Source organism: Naegleria gruberi (genome assembly GCF_000004985.1).
Source record: "Naegleria gruberi genomic scaffold NAEGRscaffold_56, whole genome shotgun sequence".
Classification (NCBI taxonomy): domain Eukaryota; phylum Heterolobosea; class Eutetramitea; order Acrasida; family Naegleriidae; genus Naegleria; species Naegleria gruberi.
In genome coordinates, this window is record NW_003163271.1 from 136,804 (window position 1) to 161,163 (window position 24,360).

The 24,360-nt window shown below is 33.9% G+C and overlaps 13 protein-coding genes and 1 non-coding gene across 14 annotated transcripts; 7 read left to right on the top strand and 7 right to left on the bottom strand.

The window, feature by feature from the left end:
* Nucleotides 1-269: 269 nt before the first annotated feature.
* Nucleotides 270-2,243, top strand: NAEGRDRAFT_52455 (uncharacterized protein; the record flags this gene model as incomplete). The annotated part of the gene is made up of 1 exon (XM_002672041.1): nucleotides 270-2,243. One exon carries the CDS (start codon nucleotides 270-272, stop codon nucleotides 2,241-2,243), a length of 1,974 nt encoding a protein of 657 aa, XP_002672087.1.
* Nucleotides 2,244-2,644: 401 nt separating this feature from the next.
* NAEGRDRAFT_52456 (uncharacterized protein) lies at nucleotides 2,645-3,699 on the bottom strand (the record flags this gene model as incomplete). The annotated part of the gene is made up of 2 exons (XM_002672094.1): nucleotides 2,645-3,241; nucleotides 3,292-3,699. The coding sequence occupies 2 exons, from the start codon at nucleotides 3,697-3,699 to the stop codon at nucleotides 2,645-2,647; spliced, it is 1,005 nt and encodes a 334-aa protein (XP_002672140.1).
* Nucleotides 3,700-3,875: 176 nt separating this feature from the next.
* Nucleotides 3,876-5,846, bottom strand: NAEGRDRAFT_72822 (uncharacterized protein; the record flags this gene model as incomplete). Its single annotated transcript, XM_002672095.1, has 1 exon — nucleotides 3,876-5,846. One exon carries the CDS (start codon nucleotides 5,844-5,846, stop codon nucleotides 3,876-3,878), a length of 1,971 nt encoding a protein of 656 aa, XP_002672141.1.
* A 1,010-nt stretch (nucleotides 5,847-6,856) lies between these two features.
* Nucleotides 6,857-8,925, top strand: NAEGRDRAFT_59279 (adenylate kinase; the record flags this gene model as incomplete). The annotated part of the gene is made up of 1 exon (XM_002672042.1): nucleotides 6,857-8,925. One exon carries the CDS (start codon nucleotides 6,857-6,859, stop codon nucleotides 8,897-8,899), a length of 2,043 nt encoding a protein of 680 aa, XP_002672088.1. The 3' UTR covers nucleotides 8,900-8,925.
* Nucleotides 8,926-10,024: 1,099 nt separating this feature from the next.
* On the bottom strand, nucleotides 10,025-11,783 carry NAEGRDRAFT_72824 (uncharacterized protein; the record flags this gene model as incomplete). The annotated part of the gene is made up of 3 exons (XM_002672096.1): nucleotides 10,025-11,153; nucleotides 11,194-11,351; nucleotides 11,394-11,783. The coding sequence occupies 3 exons, from the start codon at nucleotides 11,781-11,783 to the stop codon at nucleotides 10,025-10,027; spliced, it is 1,677 nt and encodes a 558-aa protein (XP_002672142.1).
* Nucleotides 11,784-11,976: 193 nt separating this feature from the next.
* NAEGRDRAFT_72825 (uncharacterized protein) lies at nucleotides 11,977-12,696 on the bottom strand (the record flags this gene model as incomplete). The annotated part of the gene is made up of 1 exon (XM_002672097.1): nucleotides 11,977-12,696. One exon carries the CDS (start codon nucleotides 12,694-12,696, stop codon nucleotides 11,977-11,979), a length of 720 nt encoding a protein of 239 aa, XP_002672143.1.
* Nucleotides 12,697-12,832: 136 nt separating this feature from the next.
* On the top strand, nucleotides 12,833-13,231 carry NAEGRDRAFT_72826 (uncharacterized protein; the record flags this gene model as incomplete). The annotated part of the gene is made up of 1 exon (XM_002672043.1): nucleotides 12,833-13,231. The coding sequence occupies one exon, from the start codon at nucleotides 12,833-12,835 to the stop codon at nucleotides 13,229-13,231; it is 399 nt and encodes a 132-aa protein (XP_002672089.1).
* A 99-nt stretch (nucleotides 13,232-13,330) lies between these two features.
* NAEGRDRAFT_72827 (uncharacterized protein) lies at nucleotides 13,331-13,732 on the top strand (the record flags this gene model as incomplete). Its single annotated transcript, XM_002672044.1, has 1 exon — nucleotides 13,331-13,732. The coding sequence occupies one exon, from the start codon at nucleotides 13,331-13,333 to the stop codon at nucleotides 13,730-13,732; it is 402 nt and encodes a 133-aa protein (XP_002672090.1).
* Nucleotides 13,733-14,669: 937 nt separating this feature from the next.
* On the top strand, nucleotides 14,670-15,416 carry NAEGRDRAFT_72828 (uncharacterized protein; the record flags this gene model as incomplete). The annotated part of the gene is made up of 1 exon (XM_002672045.1): nucleotides 14,670-15,416. The coding sequence occupies one exon, from the start codon at nucleotides 14,670-14,672 to the stop codon at nucleotides 15,414-15,416; it is 747 nt and encodes a 248-aa protein (XP_002672091.1).
* Nucleotides 15,417-15,427: 11 nt separating this feature from the next.
* On the bottom strand, nucleotides 15,428-16,165 carry NAEGRDRAFT_52460 (uncharacterized protein; the record flags this gene model as incomplete). The annotated part of the gene is made up of 1 exon (XM_002672098.1): nucleotides 15,428-16,165. One exon carries the CDS (start codon nucleotides 16,163-16,165, stop codon nucleotides 15,428-15,430), a length of 738 nt encoding a protein of 245 aa, XP_002672144.1.
* Nucleotides 16,166-16,866: 701 nt separating this feature from the next.
* Nucleotides 16,867-18,006, top strand: NAEGRDRAFT_72829 (uncharacterized protein; the record flags this gene model as incomplete). Its single annotated transcript, XM_002672046.1, has 1 exon — nucleotides 16,867-18,006. One exon carries the CDS (start codon nucleotides 16,867-16,869, stop codon nucleotides 18,004-18,006), a length of 1,140 nt encoding a protein of 379 aa, XP_002672092.1.
* A 37-nt stretch (nucleotides 18,007-18,043) lies between these two features.
* NAEGRDRAFT_81312 (NAD-dependent epimerase) lies at nucleotides 18,044-20,518 on the bottom strand. The gene has a single exon (XM_002672099.1). The coding sequence runs from the start codon at nucleotides 20,413-20,415 to the stop codon at nucleotides 18,067-18,069; it is 2,349 nt and encodes a 782-aa protein (XP_002672145.1). The 5' UTR covers nucleotides 20,416-20,518; the 3' UTR covers nucleotides 18,044-18,066.
* A 429-nt stretch (nucleotides 20,519-20,947) lies between these two features.
* Nucleotides 20,948-23,206, bottom strand: NAEGRDRAFT_72831 (uncharacterized protein; the record flags this gene model as incomplete). The annotated part of the gene is made up of 6 exons (XM_002672100.1): nucleotides 20,948-21,281; nucleotides 21,330-22,415; nucleotides 22,461-22,643; nucleotides 22,700-22,709; nucleotides 22,760-23,109; nucleotides 23,160-23,206. 6 exons carry the CDS (start codon nucleotides 23,204-23,206, stop codon nucleotides 20,948-20,950), a joined length of 2,010 nt encoding a protein of 669 aa, XP_002672146.1.
* Nucleotides 23,207-24,069: 863 nt separating this feature from the next.
* On the top strand, nucleotides 24,070-24,143 carry NAEGRDRAFT_t610. Its single transcript has one exon. It is a non-coding gene; the product is annotated as a tRNA-Thr (tRNA).
* Nucleotides 24,144-24,360: the final 217 nt, after the last annotated feature.

Below are 24,360 nucleotides of genomic sequence, written 5' to 3' on the forward strand. Positions count from 1 at the left end.
GAAGATTAACTCAAGAATTGAGAAAGAAAGATGAAGAATTGAGAAAACATAAACAAATGGAAGAAGAATTGCAGCTCAAGACCATGGAACAGCAACAACCAAAGAGAACTCAACCTGGTGAATTTTCTGATAGTACCAGTGAAAAGAACTTCCCAATCAAAAAGGGACTCAGAAACTTTAAATAACTTGTAAAATATGTAAATTGTGTGAATAAATGAATAGATAATTCTTAACACAATTCTTCACGCCAATTTTACATTTTAAAAAAAATGCCAAAAGAGAGACCTCCGACAATCGACACCTCTCGACCTTCAACATCAGAGGCCACAAAGAATGATCAATCATCACCTACAAATAACACTACAAGGAGAAAATTAAAGAGGTCTAAAGTTGTTGCAACTCCAACAAGCTCGAGCGAAGAAACTCCACAATTCCCATCATCGGAAGCAATAACAAATGAACAAGTAAATACAACAAAACAACAAGATGAACCAACAACAAAAGAACCAATAACTCCTGTAACACCTTCCGAGCAAAAAACAACAAGAAAAAGGAAATTCCATAAAAAAGAAGTTGAAACACCCACAACACCACAAACTACGGAAGTTAAACAACCCATAATCTCACCATCAGAAGCTAAGGAACAACCTAAGCCAGTAGTACAGGAAGAAACAAAACCTCCTCCAAGCAGTAAAATAGATAATCCAGTAGTGGATAATACTCCAACATCAACACTAACACCACCAGTCCAACAAGTTCCAAAATCTACAAGGAGAACATCAAAAAAGCCCAAGGAAATCAAGAAAGTGACAACACCAGTTGTAGAACAGCCGAAAGCGATAAAAGAAACAAAGGGGACTAATCCTAAGCAAGAAACAAATAATAGTAATGCTAGTGACAAACAGCCAGAATTAATTACAAGAATTTTGAAACGTCACGAAAATAGCAAGTTACAAAATGTGGAAAAACCTGTGCCAAAAAGTGTACCAAAAGAGGAAAGTGATGAGGAAGTAATGAATGTGGATAGCTTGGAATTAGATGATGAAATGAGTGATGAGGAAGAAGTAAAACCAACAAGAAACCTGAGGAGGAATTCGGAAAAACAAGCCAAAAAACCAATTTCTGAACCGATTAAAAAAGAGGCACCCAAAAAGCCAATCAGTGTACCATTAAGCGAGGAAAAATCAAAACCTTTACCAACCGAGGATAAGAAACGAAAAGTTTCAGAGACCATTCCAAAGGAAAAAGAAGTGTTGGAAAAAAAGGAATCCAAACCTGAAACTGTTACTGTTGCTGATGAACCTGCCAAAACTGTTGAACCAGAAACAAAAAAGCCAAAGCTCACCGAAACCACTCCAACAAACTCCTCCTCTAGACCTAGTGAAACAGTTGCACCAAAAAAACAACCAGAAACTCAACCATTAATGGAAAAAGAAATTCAAAAAGTTGAGCCACCTCAAAAACCTAAGGAAGAACCTTCTTCAGCAAAAGTTTCTTCAACTGTAACAAAGGAGAAAGATCACTCAGTTACTCAGCCGAGTAGTACAACTATTACAACCAACAACTCAAACTCGTCTGGAAAGGAAATTTCTAAAATTCCAAAGAAGAGAATTGAATCATCTCAACCATCCCAATCTGGTCAAACTAATAATTTGCCTCAACCACAACAAACCCATCCAGAACCTTCAAATCAATCCCACAATAACCATTCACAACCTCATAGCCAAAGTAACAATTCCCACCAAGCACAATCAGATCATTATCACAATAGAGAAAATAGAGAAAACAGAGATCACAGAGATAATAGAGAAAATAGAGATCATAGACACGAAAATGATTACTTTAGATTCAGATATCGAGATCCAGAGCAAGAAAGATATAGAAGGGAGTCAAGCCTTAAACTTCCACGCTTGAAAATCCAATACGAAGATACTTTCTATGAAGCTGCAAAGGATTTAATAGTAGAACAATATGGTTCCAACAAACCAAAACAGACTTCTATCAATCCAATTGTACCACATCCAACTTTACCACCAAAAGAACAATTAGTATACGAAATTGTTTATGCCAAGGTAGCTCTGGTGGTTAAATTGAAAGAAGAAGAAAAGCGAACGATTAGTCAAAAACTAGTTCAAAAAATTGCTCCACAAGAGACAATGGAAACTCTCAAACATGAATCCAGCAAAGGGAAAATTGAAAATTATGTTGACAAGTATTTGAGGGAGAAGAAGCTAATTCAATAAATTTTGGTATTTATAAATTTCATCGTAAAATCAACTTGATAAATCAAGAAGAAAATTATTCATCCTAGAATTACTACAATTTAATCGTTTAGATTCCGTAAACGTCCTTTGAACGACCTTGTCTTTGTTTGTGTCTTTGATTTTCCTCGCAGATAACGTAGACCTTCTTCTTTCCTCTCTTAACAATTTGGCATTGTTTGCACATTTTCTGTTTTTCCGAATAATGATTAAAATTAATTATTGAATAAACATGATGACAATTCCTCCTTTCAAATAACACACCTTCAAAGATGAAACAACTCTCATTTTTTTCTAATTGCAAAATTTATTTATTTTAAAAATCAATCAAAATAATTTTTTTATTGTTTTTTCCTCATGTAAAATTCTTTGCCAATAAAACCTTAGTAACTCACGTATTGCATACCATCGAAAAGCATATGGAAGGCAACATCCTTGTATTGTTCGTCGACAAATTTGTAGTCGTCTAATTGATGTCTGGTAACCCAAGCATGGTCAGAGTATTCAGCCAATTGCTTGAAAGGTGGAACACCTCCGATATAAATAACACGATAGAAGAAAGTCTTTTCAAGTGGGTTTGATGGATTCACATAGTGAGCTGTTGGTGAATAGCTGATAAAGTGACCATTTACACGATTACGCATTTGTTTACCGAAAAATTCTTGAGCAGCTGATCTCATTGTGTGTGGATTAGTTCTAACAGTTTCTGGGAATTTCCACAAACCAGTTTCCTTATCTTTGAAAATAAGATAGAGTCTATTTTCTAATTGTCTATTAATTGATTTTCTATTATCATTGAAATCATCCTTTGTCCATCTTCGTTGAGGTTTCCAATTCTTTATCCAATAGTCAGTACCTTCAGTCATATATCCTTTACCTTGTGTTCTTTCATATTCAAGTTTTTGTTTATCAGTCATTTCAGCTGGGTCTGGTACTTTAATGTGAACATCTGGACCCTCCTTCTTAGCGTTCTTTTGACCCTGTTTTTGTTATTATTATGATGAATTATGTATTATGGAAAAATACTAACCTCTTGCTTCTTCTTTAATTTCATCCATTCTTCGTGATATTCGGTATAATCGAGCCATTTATGTCTGGCATAATAATTGTTATTGTGTTTTTGAAGCTCGTTCATTTCCTTCTCAATAGGGTGCATATCATTACCCAAACGAGGTAACCTCTCCAAACAAAAAGCTACTTTCAAAGTTTCTGGACCATTATAAATCACTTCCTTTGGAATATCTTTTTCAGGGATCGGTGTCTTGTATCCACTCTTATCAACTTCTTCCTTGGTAACCCAGAGTAAATATCTCTTTTGTGTTGTACAACAAGGTGAAAATACTGAAGCCGATGAAGGAGAAATGTTTTTGCTCAAAGCATTCTTGCCGGATTGAAGAAGAACAGCTTTGGCGGTGTTTGTGATACGTTGCTTTTGCATTTTTTTAATGTATTTTATTTTTTATTTTTTATTTTTCATTAATTCTTTTGGGGCAAGGTTTAAGCATACTGAGCACAGGTTTGAGGGAAATTCAATTAATATTATTAATCCTATCATCAACTCTTTATAACATCACATTATGTTCACAATTTTATGGTGCCTCTTATTCTCTTCTTTTATTGATGTGGTTTTACTGGAGTAGTGGCAATATCTTTGGTTTCAGTTTTTCTTAAAAGAAGAGGGCTTAAGGTGTGATTTGCAAAAAGTTCCAAACATGTCATCATATTTTCCAAATACCTTTGAACATGTTCGTAATGTACGCTCTCTGGATAACATATTGAAAAGATCAATTCTCCAGTCCTTGAGTTGGTGTAGAAAATATTGGAAATACCATTCGTGTTGCCAATGGCAGAATAAGCCGCTGAGATGAGCTCAAATCTGACATTCTGTCCTGTCAAATTCTCCAATTTACCTATATTACTGAATACCATTTGGAAAGATTCCTTCTTACTAATGTCAAATTTCAGAAATTTGTGAACTATTTGATAGGTAGATAGAGTGTCATGATACTTCTTATTGAGACAATTTCTCGTTTGATAGGATCCATCTAATATTATTTCAATCAATTTATCAATATCCGATTCATTATTAGGGGATATGTTTTGGGGAATGTGCAATCTGGTGGTTGATAAAAGTGCTGAGGAATAATTTCTAAAGATGTCCTTTGGTTTCCCGAGTGGAAGGAGAATACCTTCTCTAAAATCCACTGTTATGGTATTAGTAAAACCAAAGGTTGTCTTTTCTCTCGCTTTTTCATTGTAAGACCTTGAAGAGAGAACCCATGCCAAACATCCAATCGATTGAACTATTGCTGTAACTGTGAGGTCAAGTGTCTTGGTTTTTTCAATCAACTTGGTAAGTGTTAACTTACTGGTATGTCGAATGAGAACCTTAGTCTGTGCTGGCTCAGGATAGGGAGATTTTAGTGGAAATGATATTATTGGAGACAAACCATTATAACTAATCACTTGACTCACAAATCTAGAATAGAATAATAATCCTCCAAGTTTTCCAAGTTTTTTAGGAATATCTGACTCTGCATGGTGGTGAGTTGGAGTGGAGCTAGTTGAGCTACTGGTGCTACTGCTAGTTTCTGTTGGAGATTGATCATTCTTCTTTTTTTGTGGAGCAGTTTTTGATTTAAGCATTTCCAGAATTTGAATAGGTGAGGGTGGAAGTAGAGAATGAATGTTTTCTAAGGCTTTCCTCTTTACCTCCATCAACTCTTTTTCCACATCGACAAGCTGTACTTCTCCATACATGTAATCGAATAATGAGGCAAACTCTTCAAGGAAGATTTTTATACTCGTAGCATCACAAAGAGCATGAAAAAATGTAAAACAACACACCCATTTCCCATCTGTGTGTTTTGATTTTGTGATGGTCAACCTCCACATTGCTTGGACTGAATTTGGATCTCGTAAAATATCCCATGAATGAATAATCTCGTGATTAATTAGTAATTTTACAAGCTCTTCTTCATTTTCGATTTCAATATTGTCAGGATTTATCGAATTTTCATCCAATAATACTTGAATATCCACAGTGATTTGATCCACAATTTCGAATTGAATAGTTCCACGTGATTGTACAATTTCTTTCGTCCATATTTCGTGTAAAACTTTTTCAATATTATCCGAATGTGATGAAATCTTTGAATTGATTTTCTTCTTCAGTTTATCCTTCAGTGTAGGAATGGCACACAACATTGGATGTCTATATTTCAGAATATCAATACACTTTTTACATTTCTCCTTTAGTTTCTCCCCTTCAGCTCTCACTATTTCAATATCATCTTGTGTACCCTCCTGTAATTTGACACTTTTTGGAATAATATCTGCTGCCAATACTAAATTATGATGTCCCAGAAAGTTTTTATCATTAATTCTATGAAAATAATATTGTTCACTGAGTGTTGTTTCTACACATCCGATCGGTGGATTGAGTGACAATAATTGTAATCTTTCCCTAAGTGCACTAGAGAAGGGAATCGGAATAAAATTTTTATATATCCTCTCTAAATCCTCTTCACTATGATGATTGTGATGATGAATTGCTATTTCCTTGTTGTGCTGTTTGAGTGTCATGTGTTTTTTTTATGTTTCCTTTGCATTATGTTTTCAAATTCCAAGATGAGGTACAAATTAGGTTCGTTATTGTTTCCAATCGTTTCTTCATTCCAATATATCTGAAAAGAATGGAATAGCTCAGCAAGTTAAAAAATTATTGAGCCCTTTGAATGAAAAACAAATAGAAAGATTGGATGAAATTTTGAAAAAGTTAAAGATTTCTAAACTTTTATCAAGTGTTGCAAAGGTTTCAAACGATATTTTGATTATTTTTGATGATTTTGGATTGCCAAATATTGTAGAAGAACAGCAATCAATATTATATTTCAATAATGGTGAGATTAATCGACCAAATACTAATCTTTCAAAACCAGATACAGTTTTTGAAGATGTTTTATGTGGACTATTCCCTAACATGGTAAAGAAAAGAGCAAATATAAAGAGACCATTGTCATCTTATATGATTTACTGTAGGGAGAAAAGAGAGGAAATGAGAAACGAAATGATAAGCAAGCAAGAACAAACTACGAATATTACGATAATGAAAGCTTTAGCAGAAATATGGAAAGAGTTGAGTGAAACTGAGAAAAATCCGTATGCTGAATTAGCAGCCATTGACCGGGAAGAATATCAAAAGAAACTCGATGAATATGTATTTGTTATCAGAGATTTGGATTGAAACTTGTTCGACTGACAATAAACTGGTGATGTTTTCGCGCCAAAAATATTTACGTTTTCAAAAGAAAATGAAAGTATTTGTATTTGAGGCCGATGATTATGCCGAAAAGTACCTCTGTGAGAGATTGTATGCCGAGGAAAATGTAGGTTATCAATTGAATCATTGTCATCAACATGATCGACAATTTTTATTTATCAATAAACTAGTTTGTGATTGGAACAAGTAAAACTGGAAAGGACTCTATTCCATTCGTAAATAAATTAATTCAGGTAAGGAAGATTAATAGTGATGTAAATAATTGTTTACAACCTTTAAAAAGAATGATCCGAAGGAAATTAGGAATGCACTTATGGATGTGGATGCAATTGTATATAGATTGAAGGAGAGTAATATTGATGATACTAGATTTGCAATCAAAGTTATTGAGGCTGCCGAATTCAATGAACCTAAAACAATGATCTTACTCTCGACAAGTATGTCTTGGGCAATGACTCGTAAAAGTTTTACTGAAGCAGATCAAGATGATGAAGCAGAAAAACCATTAAGAAAGCCATATGAAGCTTTCACTGAAGATGCATTTGTCACAAGAAAACCTCACAACTCATTTAAAGGATTTGTTGAAATTGAAAAGAGAGTTATGAGAGCTAAATCAAAATATCTCAGAACCTTTGTGTTCTTCTGTGGAATTTTGTATGGAGAAGAGGAAGAAAAATTACATCAATGGTTTAAATTGGCTTGGAATGGAGAAGGTGACTCATTGCCTGTCTTTTTGGATGGTGGAAATTATGTTCCAATGATTCATGTGCAAGATTTAGTATCAATAACTCAAAAAACAATTGAAGAGCCACCCCAACCAAAGGACGGTGAGGATGATTATCAACAAGCATTTCTTGCAGTGGATGAATCCCAGTTGACTCAATCTCAAATAGTTGAATGCATTAGTCAAAAGTTTGGATTTAATGGAAAGGTTGAAAAGCTAGATGAAGAAGAGTGTTTAATTTATGACTACTTTGAATATTTCACAGCTGACGTTAAACTTGCCATTGGTGCTGTCAATGAATTCTCCTTTGAATGGGTTTCCAAAGAGGGGTTTGCTGAGAATTTCGACAAAATCAAGCAAGAGTTTGAAAAGAAGAGAAATCTTGCTCCTCTTAGAATTTTAATGATAGGTCCACCAGGTGCAGGAAAATCCCACTATTCTGCTCAAATGAAGAGAAAATATAGATTGGATGTTGTGAACTCGTCTTCTGTAATTTCAGATTTTGAAGCATTGGTGAAAGAGAAGGAAGCAACCTACCATAATCTTGTTCAAGAAAAGAAAGACAAGATTGAGCACGCCAAACAATTGAGACTGCAAAAGAAGAAGGAGCTAGAAGAAAAGAAGAAAAAGCAAGAAGAAGCTAAAAACGATGGAGATGACGATGAAGACAACCAAGAACCTCCTCAAGAAGAAGATCCAGAAGAACCAGCAGAAGAGGATAAGGAAGAAGAGGAAGGTTCACCAATCTTTGTTGCAAAACAAGAATTTGAAAAATACAAGGCCATTCTTGATTTGAAAGAGAACAGTGGAAGATATAATGATACAGCAATTACTGAAATGTTTAGATGGAAACTGTCTCAACCAAGGTTGTTGAACCATGGTTGGATACTGGATGGATTCCCAAAAACAGTTGAGCAAGCTAAACTTCTTTTTATTAAGCGTGCAGAGGGAGATGATGAACCAAAGGGTGTGGATGATCATTTGTTCCCTGATTATTGTATTATTTTCAATTGTAAAGAGAAGGTTTTGGAGGATAGATTAATCAATATAACTGATCCAACTCCAGGACACAATGACCAAGATGGTTTTAAGAGAAGACTTGAAGCCTTTAACAAGGCTAACGATATTAACAATTTAACCACATATCTTTTGGGCTATATTGAAGAATGTGTTACTGAACAAAAGAGACAGTGTATAACGAAGGAAGTAGTTTTTGAAACTGAAAGAGATGAAAAAGAAATACTGACCGAAGTTAAGGAGTTTTTGGGTAAGCCGCACAACTATGGTCCAACAGAGAAGGAATTAAAAGAAAAGGAGAGAAGAAGAGCTGCCAGAGAAGATGAACAACAAAAACAAGAACAACAGAAGCACCAAAATGCTTTGGAAAGAAAGAGAAAACAAGCAGAAGAAAGAGAAAGAGTATTAAGAAGTGATGCTGAAAGACTTGAAGAAATAAGAAAGCAAGAGAAAATCATGCTTGAAGTCAAATCTCAACCACTTAGAGTTTACCTTATGGAAAATGTCATTCCAGTTCTTACCAAAGGGTTGATTGAAGTGTGTCAAATGCAACCAGAAGATCCTGTTGATTATCTTGCTGAATGGTTGTTCAAACAAATTCCTGATGATAAATAAATTTATTTAAGTTGCCTTTCGGCTCTAACAACTGGATAGTATTTTAGAATTGAGTTTTGAATTGCATAATCTTTCATTGTTAATCCCTTTTTATCCATTAGAGTCTCCTTAACTCCAAGTGAATTAATACACAATCCAGCCAAAAATTGAATCTCTTCCAAGCTCAGTTCACTCATATACAGATGTTTCTTTTTCTCTTGTAAATCATATAATAAATGAAGAATGGTTTGACCGTTTGATAATTGGAAGTTTGCCTTGGCGCCACTTTGAACAAGATATTTTGCTGTTTTGAGTTGTTTGTTGTGAATGGCAATGAATAATGGAGGGTAACCATCAATATTAACAGCATCAATATCAGCTCCAAATAATAAAAGTAATCTTATTATGTTTGTCATTCCTGATCCAGAAGCAAGATGCAAACAAGTGTTTCCATTTTCATCCTTAGCAGTAATGTCAACACATAATTCCTTAACAAGAATGACAGCCATATCATAAAGAATCTTTTCCTCTTCCTGATTATAATAGATACAGTTACAAATAAGATGGAGAATGGTTTCGTCGTATTCACCCCTTATTCTAATGATGTACTTGGAATTTCTGGCAAAGATGGCAAACATCTTGAAATCCAAGCGATCTAAGGCTATCAACAGAGCACACTTGTTGTCACCTCTCGAACCAGTTGTTGATCCGAAAACCAAGCATGGATCTGAACCAGATTCACAAAGAGCTTCCATGGTTTTTTCGAATTGTTCTTCCTTCTCTGGATCCTCAAATTTTTCATGTTTTTCCATCAAATATTCTAAAATGTGCTTGTGGTCAACTGTGTAAATATTTAACTCGGCTCTATTCTTTGCTAAAACCCTGACCATTCCTGGGTTCATACATTCAGCAGCAATAAGCAGAGGGGGTGGAACGAAATTGCCAAAATTAGGGCAAGCATATTTATCCATTAAGTATTGAGCAATTTCCTCATATCCCATGGCGGCTGCTACGTGAAGAGAAGTTCTATAAAATTCATCTTGAGTATCCACATATTCTTTTTCAATTTCGACAAGATGCTTTACTCCTTCAAAATCTCCAGAACTGAATAGATTGAATATGATAGGTTGAGAATAATTTTCTTACTTACAAAACTGCTGTGTGAAGATTCATTTTAGATCCTAAACCTTTCAATTTTGAAATTATTTCCAATCTGGACTTTACTTCATCTTGAACAATAGTCACATATCTCATTTCTGGAACATAGTAAGCAAAGTCGCAAGCCGTCTTCTTCTTATGGAGGATATTGATATCAATGTTTGGATGGCTTGCCAAAATATTTACAGCTGTTATATTTGCGTTTTTACAAGCCACGTGAAGAGGAGCTCCTAATGACCTTGTAGTCAAGTTGACATCAGCTCCTTTTTCAAGCAGTAAATTAATTATTTGAGTAGTAATTTCTGGTTCTGATTGTAAACCACAGGCCAAATGCAACAAGGATTGTCCTCTGTCTGATACTCTGTTAACATCAGTGAAACCTTCATTAGAGAAAAAAGATTCCATTTTCTCAATGTTCAATGATTGGACGCATTCCATTGCAAGATCAAAAGGATCACATTTAGAAGGGGAAATTAGTGTATCGTCGAAAGAGAAGGAAGTTGAAATCACTTCCTCTCTAGCAGGGACTGGCTCCTCAACATTAATTGAGGCAATATCGAATTTGAAAGGAATCTGTCCAAAGTTTGTAGTGACTGTACAGGGTGCATTTGAGCCAATAACAGGATAAAATACAAATGGATTTTCATGTTCTGGTTCCATAATTGTTTCACTCTTTGGATTCATGTTCAAATATTCGTCAACAATTTTTTGTTCCAATGGCTTTCCTCTCTTTTCCCTAATTATCAAATGTCTAGTAGCTTCAACTGGAATACCATCAATTATTGTTCCAGATAAATGCTCTCCTGGATGCTCTGTCCATGTGCCTTTCATAATGCCTTCTCCAGGAATATATACGTACTTTGTATAGGTAGATGGGTAGTGTTCAATATCTGCTGCTTCTGTCAACTTTGATTCCTCTCGAATTCTTACAATTTCCTCTAAGGATGATAAATCATAAAACTTTCCTAACATTACTCCATTCAATGTGAAAAATACATGTCTTTGAGGTAATATGATACCTGCACCAACAGTGTCTCCAACTTGGAATGATTTGTTAATTTCGTATTGTTTTGAATCGTGACTAATGGCACCTGTATCACTGTGATAAGCGTAGGATCTATTCTTGATTAATTGATAAATAGAATAGTCAAACTTACATATCATCAAATCCTGGAAATGCATGATAATACCCATCTTTCGAACTGAATCCAATTGCAATCGAAACATTTTTCACTGATCGTATTACACTAATTTCAAAGTAACACATTTTTTGATCATCATATCTTATATCACATCCACTATTAACCATAACACTCTTAATCATAATTTAGCCTAACATTCCTCAATAAAAACTTACTGTATGATTTGTTGTTCCAGGTGTGGCAAATCTGATAAAGTACTTGTCTTCATAGGCTGATATTTTGAAATGATTCTTCGGAATTATAAAGAATTGTTGATCATTTTCAGGTTCAATCTCTTGCATACTTTCGAGAGGTTCCTCAGTTTGAAATTCACTATCGTCCTCATCAACATTAGGAATTGTATTCATTACTTGTTCCTTTCTCCTCCTAGGTGTAATGACACTCTTAGTTTTTGATTGTTTGGGAGTGTAGTTTTTATAATTGGTCTTAATCCTTGATGATGATGTTGAGGTAGTACTCATGGAAGAACCCATAGTGGCTCTACTACCATTCTCCACCCTACTTGAATGATTCTGCTGACGATATCGAGGTGTCGATGATGACATTTCAAAATCTGTAAATTTTTTTAAGAATTTTGGCGGTAAGGAATTTAGAATGACCGTTACACGATTTAATGTTGTTATTGAACATTCCTTGATAGGTTTCATCTGTTGTTGAGTTTTTGATGTTTCTTTTTTCAATAGCTATATATTTGCTTTATCAAATCATGCACGATTGGAAGAGATACCACTGAGGAGATTAGTCATTTTTCTTTTGGGTTCTGGCTTGGGCAAGTTTCTTTCTAATTTCCAATGGAACTGTTTCAATACCATAAGCATTGGTTGCAATATTCTTGTGTGTAAGTTGTTGCTTTCCAATAATATCATATTTCTCACCTCTCACAATGACAAGAATAGCATCAATAAGTAAGCCAACAATGAGACCAAAGAGACCAAAGAGCATTTGGTTTTGAGTCTTGTTTTCTCCTTCAAATATGTATTGAGAAATTGTGAAAAAGAGAATGAACATTGTAGCCATTGTAACAACTAAATCCAATCCAACACCTAATTGACCCTTATATGAATTAATAGCTTCTCTTTCATCTCTGGGTCTACCAACCACATTCTTTACCATTTTCGAATATTCTTCATCTGCCATCTTTTTTTTGAGTTGTTCTGTCAACTTTAACCATTTTGGATCTTTTTTAGTTATTGTTGGTGTTTGTTTTGTCAACCGTATTTTACTTCCTTTCACTAATTTATGAAGATATGTTTTTGATGATGATTTATCATCCGATGTGTTATTATTTAAATATTCAATCACTCGTTTTAAAACTTCAAATGTTACAAAATCCTCATTATCGAATTGTTCAATTTGTACTCGGAGACTAGACTCCACTGCTGACGTTCCGTATTTAACAAGATGTGATTTTGCTTTCTGCAGACAGTCACTAATTTCTTGCGTTTTATCAATTTCCATTTTTTTTCTATTTTAAAATTGCAAAAAGATTTTATTTAATTTTAAATGAATTAGAAATTTAATTCATTAGATATTTTACCTTTAAAGAATTGTTGCTTTTTTCGTTTTTTAAATTCATTAAAATTAATAATAAAAAATGCTTCGAAATGTTGTGCTAAAATCCAAGCCATCAGCCGATTATATTTTCACTCATGATAATACTATACGACACACAAAACCCTTTTTTCAAAAGTATGATACACGAACTAAAGGAAGAATGTTGGGAAAATCATTTATTGAAAGTTTTTGTGCAGAATATGTTGTTCCGGAGGATGTTTTCATGCAATATTGTGAACATGATTTTATTAAATTGAATAAGAAACGAGTGGAGGATGCGAATCATATTATGGGATATAAGGACTCATATCAAACGGAGGATGTTAGAACAGATAAAATTACTACGAATTTTGATAGTATTGAAGTAATTTATGAGGATGATTCAATTTTGGTTTTGGCAAAACCAGAAAATGTACCAGTTCATAGTATGTGTTTGTGAAATTGTTTTATTGACATTAGTTTAAAAGAGGTTGGACGATATGTGAAAAATAATTTAATTGATATTTTGAAAAGAGAATATACTAGATTTCATCCAACAATGTTACCGAATGCGGATTTATTTCCTCTTCACAGGATAGATCGATTAACTTCTGGAGTTTTAATTTTGGGAAAGAGCTCAGAAGTTGCTAGGGATTTCTCAGCCTCATTAAAATCCAAACAAGTTGGAAAACAATACATTGCTGTGGCTGAAGGAATATGTCCAACTGAGGGTTTATTCAAAGTAGATTATCCACTCATGGAAATTGATCCATTGTTGGGCATTTGGAGAGCAGTACATTCTGAGGAATCGAAAGAATTTATCAAGAAACATTACCTTCATCACACTCCATTGGATTGGAATAATGTCAAGGAGGCTGAAACTCTTTTCCAAGTACTTTACAGAGATTATGCAAGTAATAGAACTGTATTTTTATGTCAACCAGTAAGTTTTATTATCTGAAATATAGTTTCTTATTTCAATTTAAGGTAACTGGAAGGTAAGGTTAATGTTCATAATAATTTTTTAACAAACAAAATAATAGAACTCATCAAATTAGAGAACATTTGTACGCTATTGGTCACAAAATTATTGGAGATTCAGCTGATGATGAGGATAGAACTTCTTTTAATTTAAATTGGAAGGAAATGGCTCATAACATGTGGAGATGGAAAATAAATGCCATGTCAAAGCATGGTTTCGGAAATAAGAAAGTTATTGAAATGGCCATAGACGAAATTATAATGAAAGGAGAATATCAAATTCCTCAATCTCTTGGACTATTTTCTGTCAGTTACAGATATCAGGATTTATTATTCGAATGCGAGATTTATAGACCACAATGGATTGATGATGTTTGGCCATCCATTCAACACAACATGAAGAGTTGTGAATTATATTATAATTTTGTAAATAATAAGAATACCTAGTCGTTAGTTACACCTAAACCTTCTCATCCTTCAAACGTTTATATTCTTCATTATAATAGACGGATTCTTCTTCACTTTCCAATTCTTGTTCTCCTGTTTTTTCAACATTTCCGTTCTCATGCTCTTTTAATTCTTCCTCTGATAGTGTACGAGAACATTCCTTTTCAATTTGTTTAAGTTTATCCATCAAGGATGCAAATTCTCTGTTGCCACTCATTTTTTTTGTAAAGGGAATTAGAATTTAAAAAGCTATTAATAAATTTAATATCTAAAAAAAAGTGATAATAGATAATTGTTAATACAGTATTACCATATTCAAGATGACAACAATAGACTTTCAACAAATGCTTCTCGAGGAAAGAAAAAAAGCTCGAGAAGAATTAAAACAGAAAAAGGCTTGCTCTATTTTTCAGGATCGGAATGATCATCAATTAAATGATTTATCAAAATATAAATTATCAAAGGCTCCAATGGAAGCTATCTATTATATTCCTGATTATATCACTGAGGAAGAGGAGAAAAAATGTGTGGAAGCTATTTATAAGGATGATACAAGTTCTTCATATGTTGGAGAGAAGAAGGGATGGGTTTGTTTGAGTAAGAGAAGGCTCAAGAATTTGGGAGGCATTCCTCATCCAAATGGCATGTATAAGGAGAGTTTGCCAAAGTATATCACTGATTTTAGGAAATTATTACATCAGAAGGGACATTCAATTGACAAGTTTATTGAAATACCTTCTGATCAAGTTAAAAACCATGACTATAATCAAGTATTACTGAATGAGTACGAGTGTGGAAAGGGAATTAGACCACACAAGGATGGTCCACTCTATAGTGATATTGCTCTTGTTCTTTCATTGAAGACTACTTCACTAATTGATTTTTATACTGAAAAACCTACAGAAGAAAATGAGGAATCTGTACTCGCAAGTGTATTTTTGGAGCCTAGATCACTTTTGATTTTCTGTAAAGAAGCCTATACGGATTATTTTCATGGTGTTAGAGATGTGGATCAGGATGTAATTAATCCAGAGAAATGCATAAATATGCAGACTGCTAATGTTTCTGCTGGACAAATAATTCCAAGAAACACAACAAGACTTTCCCTAACTATTAGAAATGTGAAAACTGTAATAACTGAAAAAAACTATACTAGCTCAGAATCTCAGGAAATTGAAAGAAGAAGATCATGGTGGCAGTCTGCTATTGACAATTAAAATCTATTGTATTATTGTTTGGAATTATTAGAATTACTAGAATCATTAGAGGTATTGGAATTATTTCGCCCAGTATAGATATGAAATTTGTAATTTGATGGATATTCCTCATCCTCCTCTGCATCCATTAGATGGAATTTCCAACTCCCAGATTTCTTCTCAGAGCAAGTATTTCTAGGTGGTATTGTATGAAATACTCGTTGATAGTTTCGTTTCTTTTGAATTTTTGTTTTTGAGATTGTAGTTTTACATTGTGATTTAAGGTTAGAAGAATTAGACTTAATATTATGAGTATTTGGGTTTGGAGAGGAAGATTCTGAAGATGGACTTGTTGACAATCTATTATCATCATGTTGAGTAATGGTGGAAATGGATCTAAAGTCAATTTGTGGGACTGGTTGTGATGATGATCTATTTGACAATGTCTTCATCCACTTACATTTAAATAGTGGAGTAGTTGGAGAGGGAACCTTCAATGTTGAAGCAACTGATGCTTGTATTGGCATGTGGGTATAATATTCTTGTTCTAATGTATTAACAAAATCATCCATATCCAGTTGGAGAAATGTTGGTTCAATGCAAAGAGGGAGAAAACTAGTTTGAATGCAACATGAACTTTGCTGTATGACTGAATTCTGATTGGTGTTACTCTCAAATATTGATTCTACCATGAGATTTGAGTTTGGCACAGTCAGGACTGGGCTAGAAGATACAATTCGATTTCCAACAAAGTTGAATTGGTTAGTCATGGTACGCTGTGCAGTTGTTTTTTTCAATGTGTGAGAATTATCAATGATACAAACTATTCTATTTACCTCTAGTTGATAAACCAAACTTGTTAAGTGCTCCACCTTTATACCAGACATCATTAGATAACTATGGAAATGGATTTGTCTCCGCTTAACCTTAAGAGCCTCAATGCGGTCTATTTGCTATTTTGAACCCTCGAGGCCAAGGATACTTAAATCTCTTTGGATAACCTGCCGTTTTAGTATTTATTTCTGAGATGTTATGTTATCCAATGAGATTCTGCAAATCATTTTCATTTATGGCAGTGTGAGAAATGAGTGACAGGAATGGACTGGGAATAAAACAATCCTTAATGGATGTGTTGGAAATACGCATCACGAGGATTCTGGTTCACATTCAGAGTGATTCACACATTCTTACCAATCCTTAAAATGAAAATGGCAACTTGCAAGAAGAATTTCATACCTAAATGCAACCATGATTGAGTCCATGCTCCATTAACTCTTTTAACTTTCACTATTTACAATTTCGAATACTGAACTGTAAAACTTACTCAAAAATTTTTTTGTAAACATAAACCCCACAGTAATAGATTATCAACCTTATTCCCTTTGTCCATTCAAAAACGTGACAGGAAACGTGATACGTAAAACCAGATTTTGATTTGGCAAGCGAAAAAATTGTAAAAATAGAAAAAAAAATGACTCGACTTGATGTGCAGTTTTGTAAGGGATTTGTTCAGACTAATGTTCAGAACGTTTATTGTACAGATGTTGGTGGAAAGGGATTGAAGAATAATAATGATCGATTTATTTTACAGTTTAATCAATATTATCAGAAAGGTTTGATGGTGAAAAATCAGGAGAAGGGAATTCCGATGAGATATTTTGAAATATTTATTCAGCATGTTTCTGAGAAAAAGCCAATATTTGCTATTGGATTGGCAAAACCTAATTATGATAGAGGAATGGTTGGTTGGTATGATGAATCGATTGGATATCATGCTGATGATGGATATGTTTTTCATAATGTTGGAAATCAACATAATACTGAGAATTTGATTGGATTGTATTCTTTTGGAGATAGTGTTGGAGTTTTGTTAATTGGTTCTAAAGCATATTTTACAAAGAATGGAGTAGCTAATACCAAAGCTTTTGAGCTGAAGAATTATGCTCATGAACAATATTTACCAACTTTGTCTTCTTCAGATTCTGACACTACCATCAAGGTTTTAAGTCCAAGTGAATTCAAGTTCAATATTGACAAGTTCATTAAAGAAGATTTGAAACTCGAATTAATAGAGAATGAGACACCTCAAAGAAGTGTAAATGATTCTGCTAATGACATGCTGAATCATTGTGATGGATTGAAAAAGTTAATTCTAGATGTGATAGAACAACAATCAGTGAATGATTCTCTCCAAAAGCAAAAAGATACTGAAATTCAAAAATTGAAAATTGAAATTACAGAGCTACAATCCTCTAACGAAAAACTGAAACAACAACATGAAATAACCTTAAAAGAGAATGAAAAATTGAGAGATGTAAAGACAAGACTTGCACTCAATCAACAAGATATCAATAATTTAAGTCTGGAACAATTGAAAGAGTTGTCACGTATTCTCCTAGATACTCAAAACACAATCCATAGTAAGGAGAAAGACTTGCTAGATGTTGAGCTACTCTGTGTGGTTTGTCAAGATAAGAGAAAGAATACCTTGTTCTTACCTTGTAAACATCTTTGTGTTTGCGCTGAATGTGCTGAGAGTGTCAAATCTACTGGAAAACAATGTCCAGTTTGTAGAACTGTTATATCTGATAGCATACAAACACATCTCTAAATTGTAGATATTGTAATAAATTAAAAAATTTACTTGAATTAAAAAAGTAGTGGATGGTGTTTATTTATGCTTGATGTAGTATTGATCACTTTCATCGAATGCTTTGAAAATTGTATGTAATGGTTGGCCGGTAACAAGGAGGGAAGAAAGTCCATTTTCATTTCTTTCAGCTTGGAAAGCTTCATGTTGATACATTAAAATATTGAAAACTGGTGTGTTGCAGTTGGATTGAACTGGTGAGGCTCTCATGAATTGATTGTAAATAGCCAACATGTTCATTACAACTTCAACATTTCCACCAACAATTCCAGGATTAAGAAGCATACTATTTAGAGGTGTTTGATGTTTAGAAAGGGTATTAAGTGGATAAGGAGCTGATTTGTTATAGTAGAATGATCCATTGACTTCATCAATAGTGATGGAGCATTGAGCAAGCTTTTGTTGAGCCCACTTGGATGAACCAATAGTGGTTGGCTCTGAACCAAAGAAGAGCTTGTCAGTACTTTCACATACATCACCATCACATTCATCAAAGGTAGAAAGATATTCGAAAGGATTCTTATTAAACTTGATATCAAATAGATCAGTCATTATAACTCTCTTTGGTAAAAGACTGAGGCCTTTAGTTGATTCTCTTTGAGCTTGAAGAAGGAAGTTTTCATAAATGAAGAATCTCTCATCATTGGTTGATCTCTCACCCAATTGAACGAGTTCAAATCTTACATTATATGAAGTTAACTTGTTGAAACCACACTTGGTGTAAAGTTTGGCATCGTCATAGAAAACCACAGCTCTAAGATTATGTTTGTGAACCGATTCGTACCATTCTCTCATTGGCTCAAAACAAGAGTCACCATATTGTTCATCTCTTTCTGGATGACCCTTTGTAACAAAGTAAGTGGTAAAAATAACATCGTCTGTTACTTGATTATTGGAAAAGTGATAGTATTTCAAGTACCAATCAACAAATTTACGAACACCATCTTCGAGTTTGGTCTTTGGTTGGAAATTGAGTAATTCTTGACTGTGTGTAATGTCAGCAAAGGTAATGGTCATATCAGTTGGTGGTTTCTTTACATGATTAATCTTGGCCTTCTTATCGAGAGCCTTTTCAATATACTTGATCATATCAGTAACCTTCTCAGGAGTATGGTTACCTAAATTGAAAACATCATGAACAGCTCTTCCTTCTTCTCTTTTAACACGATCTCCATAATTCATAGAATTGATAATACCATTAACAATATCATCAATATAGGTAAAATCTCTCATTAACTCTTTTCCTTCGAGAGTGTAAAGAGTAATTGGCTTACCCTTAACAATTTGATCAACCCAACTGAAAAGAGCCATATCTGGTCTTCCATAAGGGCCATAAACAGTAAAGAATCTCAATCCAATAACTGGAATACCGTAAAGGTAGTTATAAGTTTCAGCAAATAATTCTTGGGATATCTTGGAGGCGCTATATACATTGGTAGGTTTGTTAATGTTCATTTGTTCATGGAATGCAGATGGATCAAATTCTTGAATGTTTCCATAAACGCTTGAACTGGAGGCATAGGCAAAAACTGGAGGATTAGTTTTTTGGTATTTAACACTAGTTTCCAACAATTCTATTTGACAGAGAATGTTATTTCTAATGTAGGTTTGGGGATTTTTAAGGGAATATCTTACACCAGCTTGGGCAGCAAGATGGAGAACATGTGTAAAGGTGTATTTCTCGAAAATTTCACTCAAAATTGAAGTATTGCATACATCTCCCTCAATGACTTGAAAATCAATGAATGGCTTAATGTCTGCTTCTTCTTTTCTCAAAATTGTACTCGCTTGTTCAATCAAATTTTGATTGATTTCTCTAACAGTCTTTTCCAATTGTTTCTTTCTCATGTATTTCAAGTCAGTTGAGTAGTAGTCATTGAAATTATCAAGACCAATCATGACACTACGTTCAACATTATTCAATGCCAAATCAATTTGTTCAATATTGCCCTTTGTTTCATTGACAAGAGTTGCCATAAAATTGTTCCAATAGGCAAACTCTTCCTTTGCAAGCTTTTCAGCAAGATGAAAGCCAATAAATCCAGCACTTCCAGTAACTAGAACTTTACGAGAATGAGAAGATTGGGAAAGACCAACCGTATTATCAGATTCTCCTGATGATGTCATATTGGTGGAAGCACTTCCACTAACAATAGAACCATCAACAGAAGCAGCAACACTTGCAACAGAAAGTCCGGAAGCAGTATTGCTGTTAGAAGTAGTGGAGGCAACAACTACTTCGGAGTGTGCATTACCAGCACACATCATCAAGACAATGGCAAACATCATCATGATTGTCATCATCTTCCATGATGATGAGAACTTTAACAGAATGGTACTCTTAGAGTAATAATAGTGTCTATGAGACATTTTACGATATGTAATGAGCAATGATGCAACAGGGATGCAATAGAATCTACAAACTAATATTAGGAAGAGGACAACGAGTGTTGAGATGAGGATCCTTTTTTTTGTTAAATAGTAAACTTGATTTTTAAAATAGAGACCATGGACCTCAAATAAATAGCAGAAGTCCGCATGGGAAGTTTAAAACTCTAATTATGCTTCCTTCATTCTGTGATGCATCATCAATGATAACACTTGTAGATTGCCAGCATGAATAAGTAAATATTTGCTTCTGGTTCCCTCCTTATTGAATAATGAATATTATTCGGTCATTTTCAAGGAGTATCATCTTGATCAAACAATTGAAGAGACAGGAGTTGAATGGCCTGAGTGTGGACAAATGGTTGCTTTCAGTTTTGAAATTCCAAGTTTCTCCTCCACTACAGTGTCGAGGAGTTAAAGAGGAGTTATTGAAGGTCAAATAATTTGAAAAGATTTTCCTCATGACTTCCGTGTTACTACTGTTCCGTAGTGTGAGTGAAAATATCAGAATTGATTAACTGCCATATCGAATAAGGCCAACTAGTGAAGGGCCTTGTTCTGGCTTGTGCTCATCCCGTACTTCAAATCCATGTTTTTTGAGAAAATCAACCACAGAGGAGTAACCTTCATCCTTGTAAACAAAAGTATAAATTGGAAGAGAAGCCTCATCAGACGATTTGATTATTGGCATGAGCACTTCATTGCCAAGTCCTTTCTTTCTCAATTTAGGTTTAACAGCAAGTGCCAATAGTGTCCAGTGAGGTTTATGAGGCGAGGAAATGAGAGAGTTGTGATATTCTTCCATACTCTCAGCACATTTGATACATCTGTACATGGATTTAAGTTTTCTTAATAATAGGTACGTTAATGAAATTGAAGCTTATGGGATTACTTACAGACTCTTGGGTGATTTTAAAATTCCAAGCTTTAACATTCTCCATAAACCAATACCTTTCGTATTGTAGGGATCTTGCCATATAGAAATAGCTTGAATTTCCTTGTCCTGATTGGCGAGTGAGTAGTGAATATTGACATATACTCTGCCATATTTGATTCCATATTTTAGTAATAGAGTACAGAGAAATAAGAGAGCATCTTCTGCAATCTCACTTATTGATTCCACATTAAAAATATGCTTTAAAAGAGAATTCCAATTCAGAAAGGGTGAATTATTAGTAGTGGGAATGATCAATGCTGGTGAATCCTCAGCAGTAGATGTGCTTGTGGATTTTGAGCTTCCAGTACCAGTACTGTTAGTCAATTTGGCTTCAATGAATAGCTTCTGGAGTGGATTGTTATCAGAATGTTTGACAACATTAACCAAAAATTTGGCAGCCTCCTCAATTTGACCAGGATGAATCTCTGAAACTACATTTTTACCTCGCTTATTTCTATCTCTTCTTGTTCGTGGTTTGTGAATTTTTACATAATTATAGACCTGAGTTTTGAATATGTTATTGTCGAACAATCCATTTCCAATCTTGGCAATGTCTGATGATGCACGCGATTTGGTACTGTTACTCCTAGATTTTCTTGATTTTGTGCCTGCTGCGTTTGAGTTGGTTATTTCCTTTCCAATACTTGTTGATGTAACAAAGTTTTTAAACCATTCCTCTTCCCAAATCTTGAAAAATTCCTTGCAACACAATGCAACATGATACATATCTTCCAATGAGAGGAAGGCAAATACATTTAACTTTAAAGAAGTTGGATTGAGAGTATTGAAACTTTGTAATGAGAGTTTGATATTATCTTCCCTAAAGTTTTCCATGATTCGATCCAAAATTTTAATCGTTTTTGCAGCACTAGGTCTGTCCCTTGGTTGATAGCTCAGTAATAGTTTGGTCAAATTGAATAAACCCCTAGAATATCCCATAGTATCGACACAGTAATGTTCAATCTCATTGAAAAAGTTTGGATTTTTCTGCAATTCCATTGACACCATCATTTGTTTTCCTTCAGCCATCATTTGAAGAAGAATCCTATCCAAGTTTATGATTAATATTGAAGATGAATAGACAACCTACACTCCAAATGAATACATATCCGTTGACTGATCATAAAATTCCTTGTTTAACATTTCATAGCTCATAAAATCTATTGTTCCACACTGGGTTTTAGCCATTGATAGTGTATCCAAAACTCTACTAATTCCAAAATCTCCAATCTTTAAAACTCCTGATGCGTCTATTAGAATATTTTGTGGTTTTCTAGAATTAAATTTAAAAGAATAAAAAAATTAATTTTAAATTAATTCGAAACTTACAAATCTCGATCTATAAAAAGTATAATAAATTCCAATAATAATAGTAATAGAAATACATACGTATTATATTATTTTCATGCAAATAATTCAATCCTTCAGCAATTTGAATTGCATAATTTACTATATCCTTTTCCTTCATCTTTCTCTCCTTTTTACAAGTTGTAGTAATGAGCTTTTGCAAATCTCCTCCAGGACAATATTCAATACACAAACAGACATATAAAGTCTCTGCCTTTTTACTGTATTGATGAAGAAAGGCTCCCAAATACTTTATCACATTTCTATGAGAAAGATTCCGAAGTTTTTGAGCTTCATTCAAATGAATATTGGCCTCATCCAATGAAGACCATTCCATTCTCTTGATTGCTATTTGTTCTTCTGTTTTCTTGTGTTCAGCCAAAACGACTTGTCTAACATAAGTTATGATGATTAGCCATTTGATATTAATAAAACAACTTACCCTTCCGAACCTCTCCCTAAAATCTTTATAACGTAGTACTGTTCCATTGCATAATAATAATAATATCAGACACTTGAAATCGATTGCAAAATATGTGGACCGTTTACTTGGTCGTTTTGTGATTCAAGCAAGCACTTGGTTTATTCGTACAGTTTTGATGATCTTGGGTAGTTGTTGTGTGATGACAATTTTTCTGGTTGAAAAGAAACGCCGACAAGATATTAATGATTCAAGCAATAAGACAGACTATTTCACAGCTATTGGTACTATTAATCGGGCCATCTTCTTTTGCTTGGTTTGTGATTGAGAATACTTTTTAAAACAAGTATCGGTATTTCTATCTTCTTTTTAACCATTGAGAGGAAGTCAAAGGACAAGTAACTTGATTTTGTATTTCTTCATGATGCTGATGATTAGAGAATTGGCTCTTTATATTGAAAAACTTTTGGAGGAGGGTTGGTGAATTTGATGAGGATGATACTAGTTTTACAGCATTATGATGAGAGAACAATGTTGGAAATGTCTTCTCGGATAGCAACAAACTGTCATCATTAGTTGATGAAAACAAGCCTTCAAAGAAAGGTCAGAATGTTATTGACATGAATACATACCGGTATGTAGATAATGGATGGCGTTGTTCAGATTAGAGTTATTGTGATACATTGTCGTTATTCTGTTGCTTTTTCTTTTAATTGAAACTTTAAATAGATGGTTTATAAAGATGTCCAAATGGAGAATGAGATGATAAATAAGGTGAAAAGTAAAGCCAGCTTTAAATATTGTCAAAACTAGCAAAGAAAAATATTTGTGAACGTTGCTGCAATAGATTTAAATGAATTATGAAAATAATGGAAAATGAAATGTGTTGAAATCCAACTAAAATTAAGATAATTTTTATCCCCATTGTGAAGCCTTCCTAGCTCAGTTGGCAGTAGCGCTGTCCTAGTAAGACAGAGGTCTTGGGTTCGATTCCCAAGGGAGGCAAATTTTAATGTTAAATTAATTCATTCCAATTCAGCAACCTTTCTACTTTTTTTGTGCAGAATATCTCTTTTCAGCCACCCTTTCCAAATAAATATCTTGCTATCTGTTCTCAAGTAAATCCGTACTGCTGTCAACACAAATACACTTTTTCAATTAATTAAAAAATAACTTTCATCAACCTCTGAATTTTTCTTCAAAAACGCAAACCTTTGAGTCT

Bases quoted from the DNA above. Each gene is read 5' to 3' on its own strand.
- NAEGRDRAFT_81312 (XM_002672099.1), bottom strand. From the start codon at position 20,415: ATGTCTCATAGACACTATTATTACTCTAAGAGTACCATTCTGTTAAAG.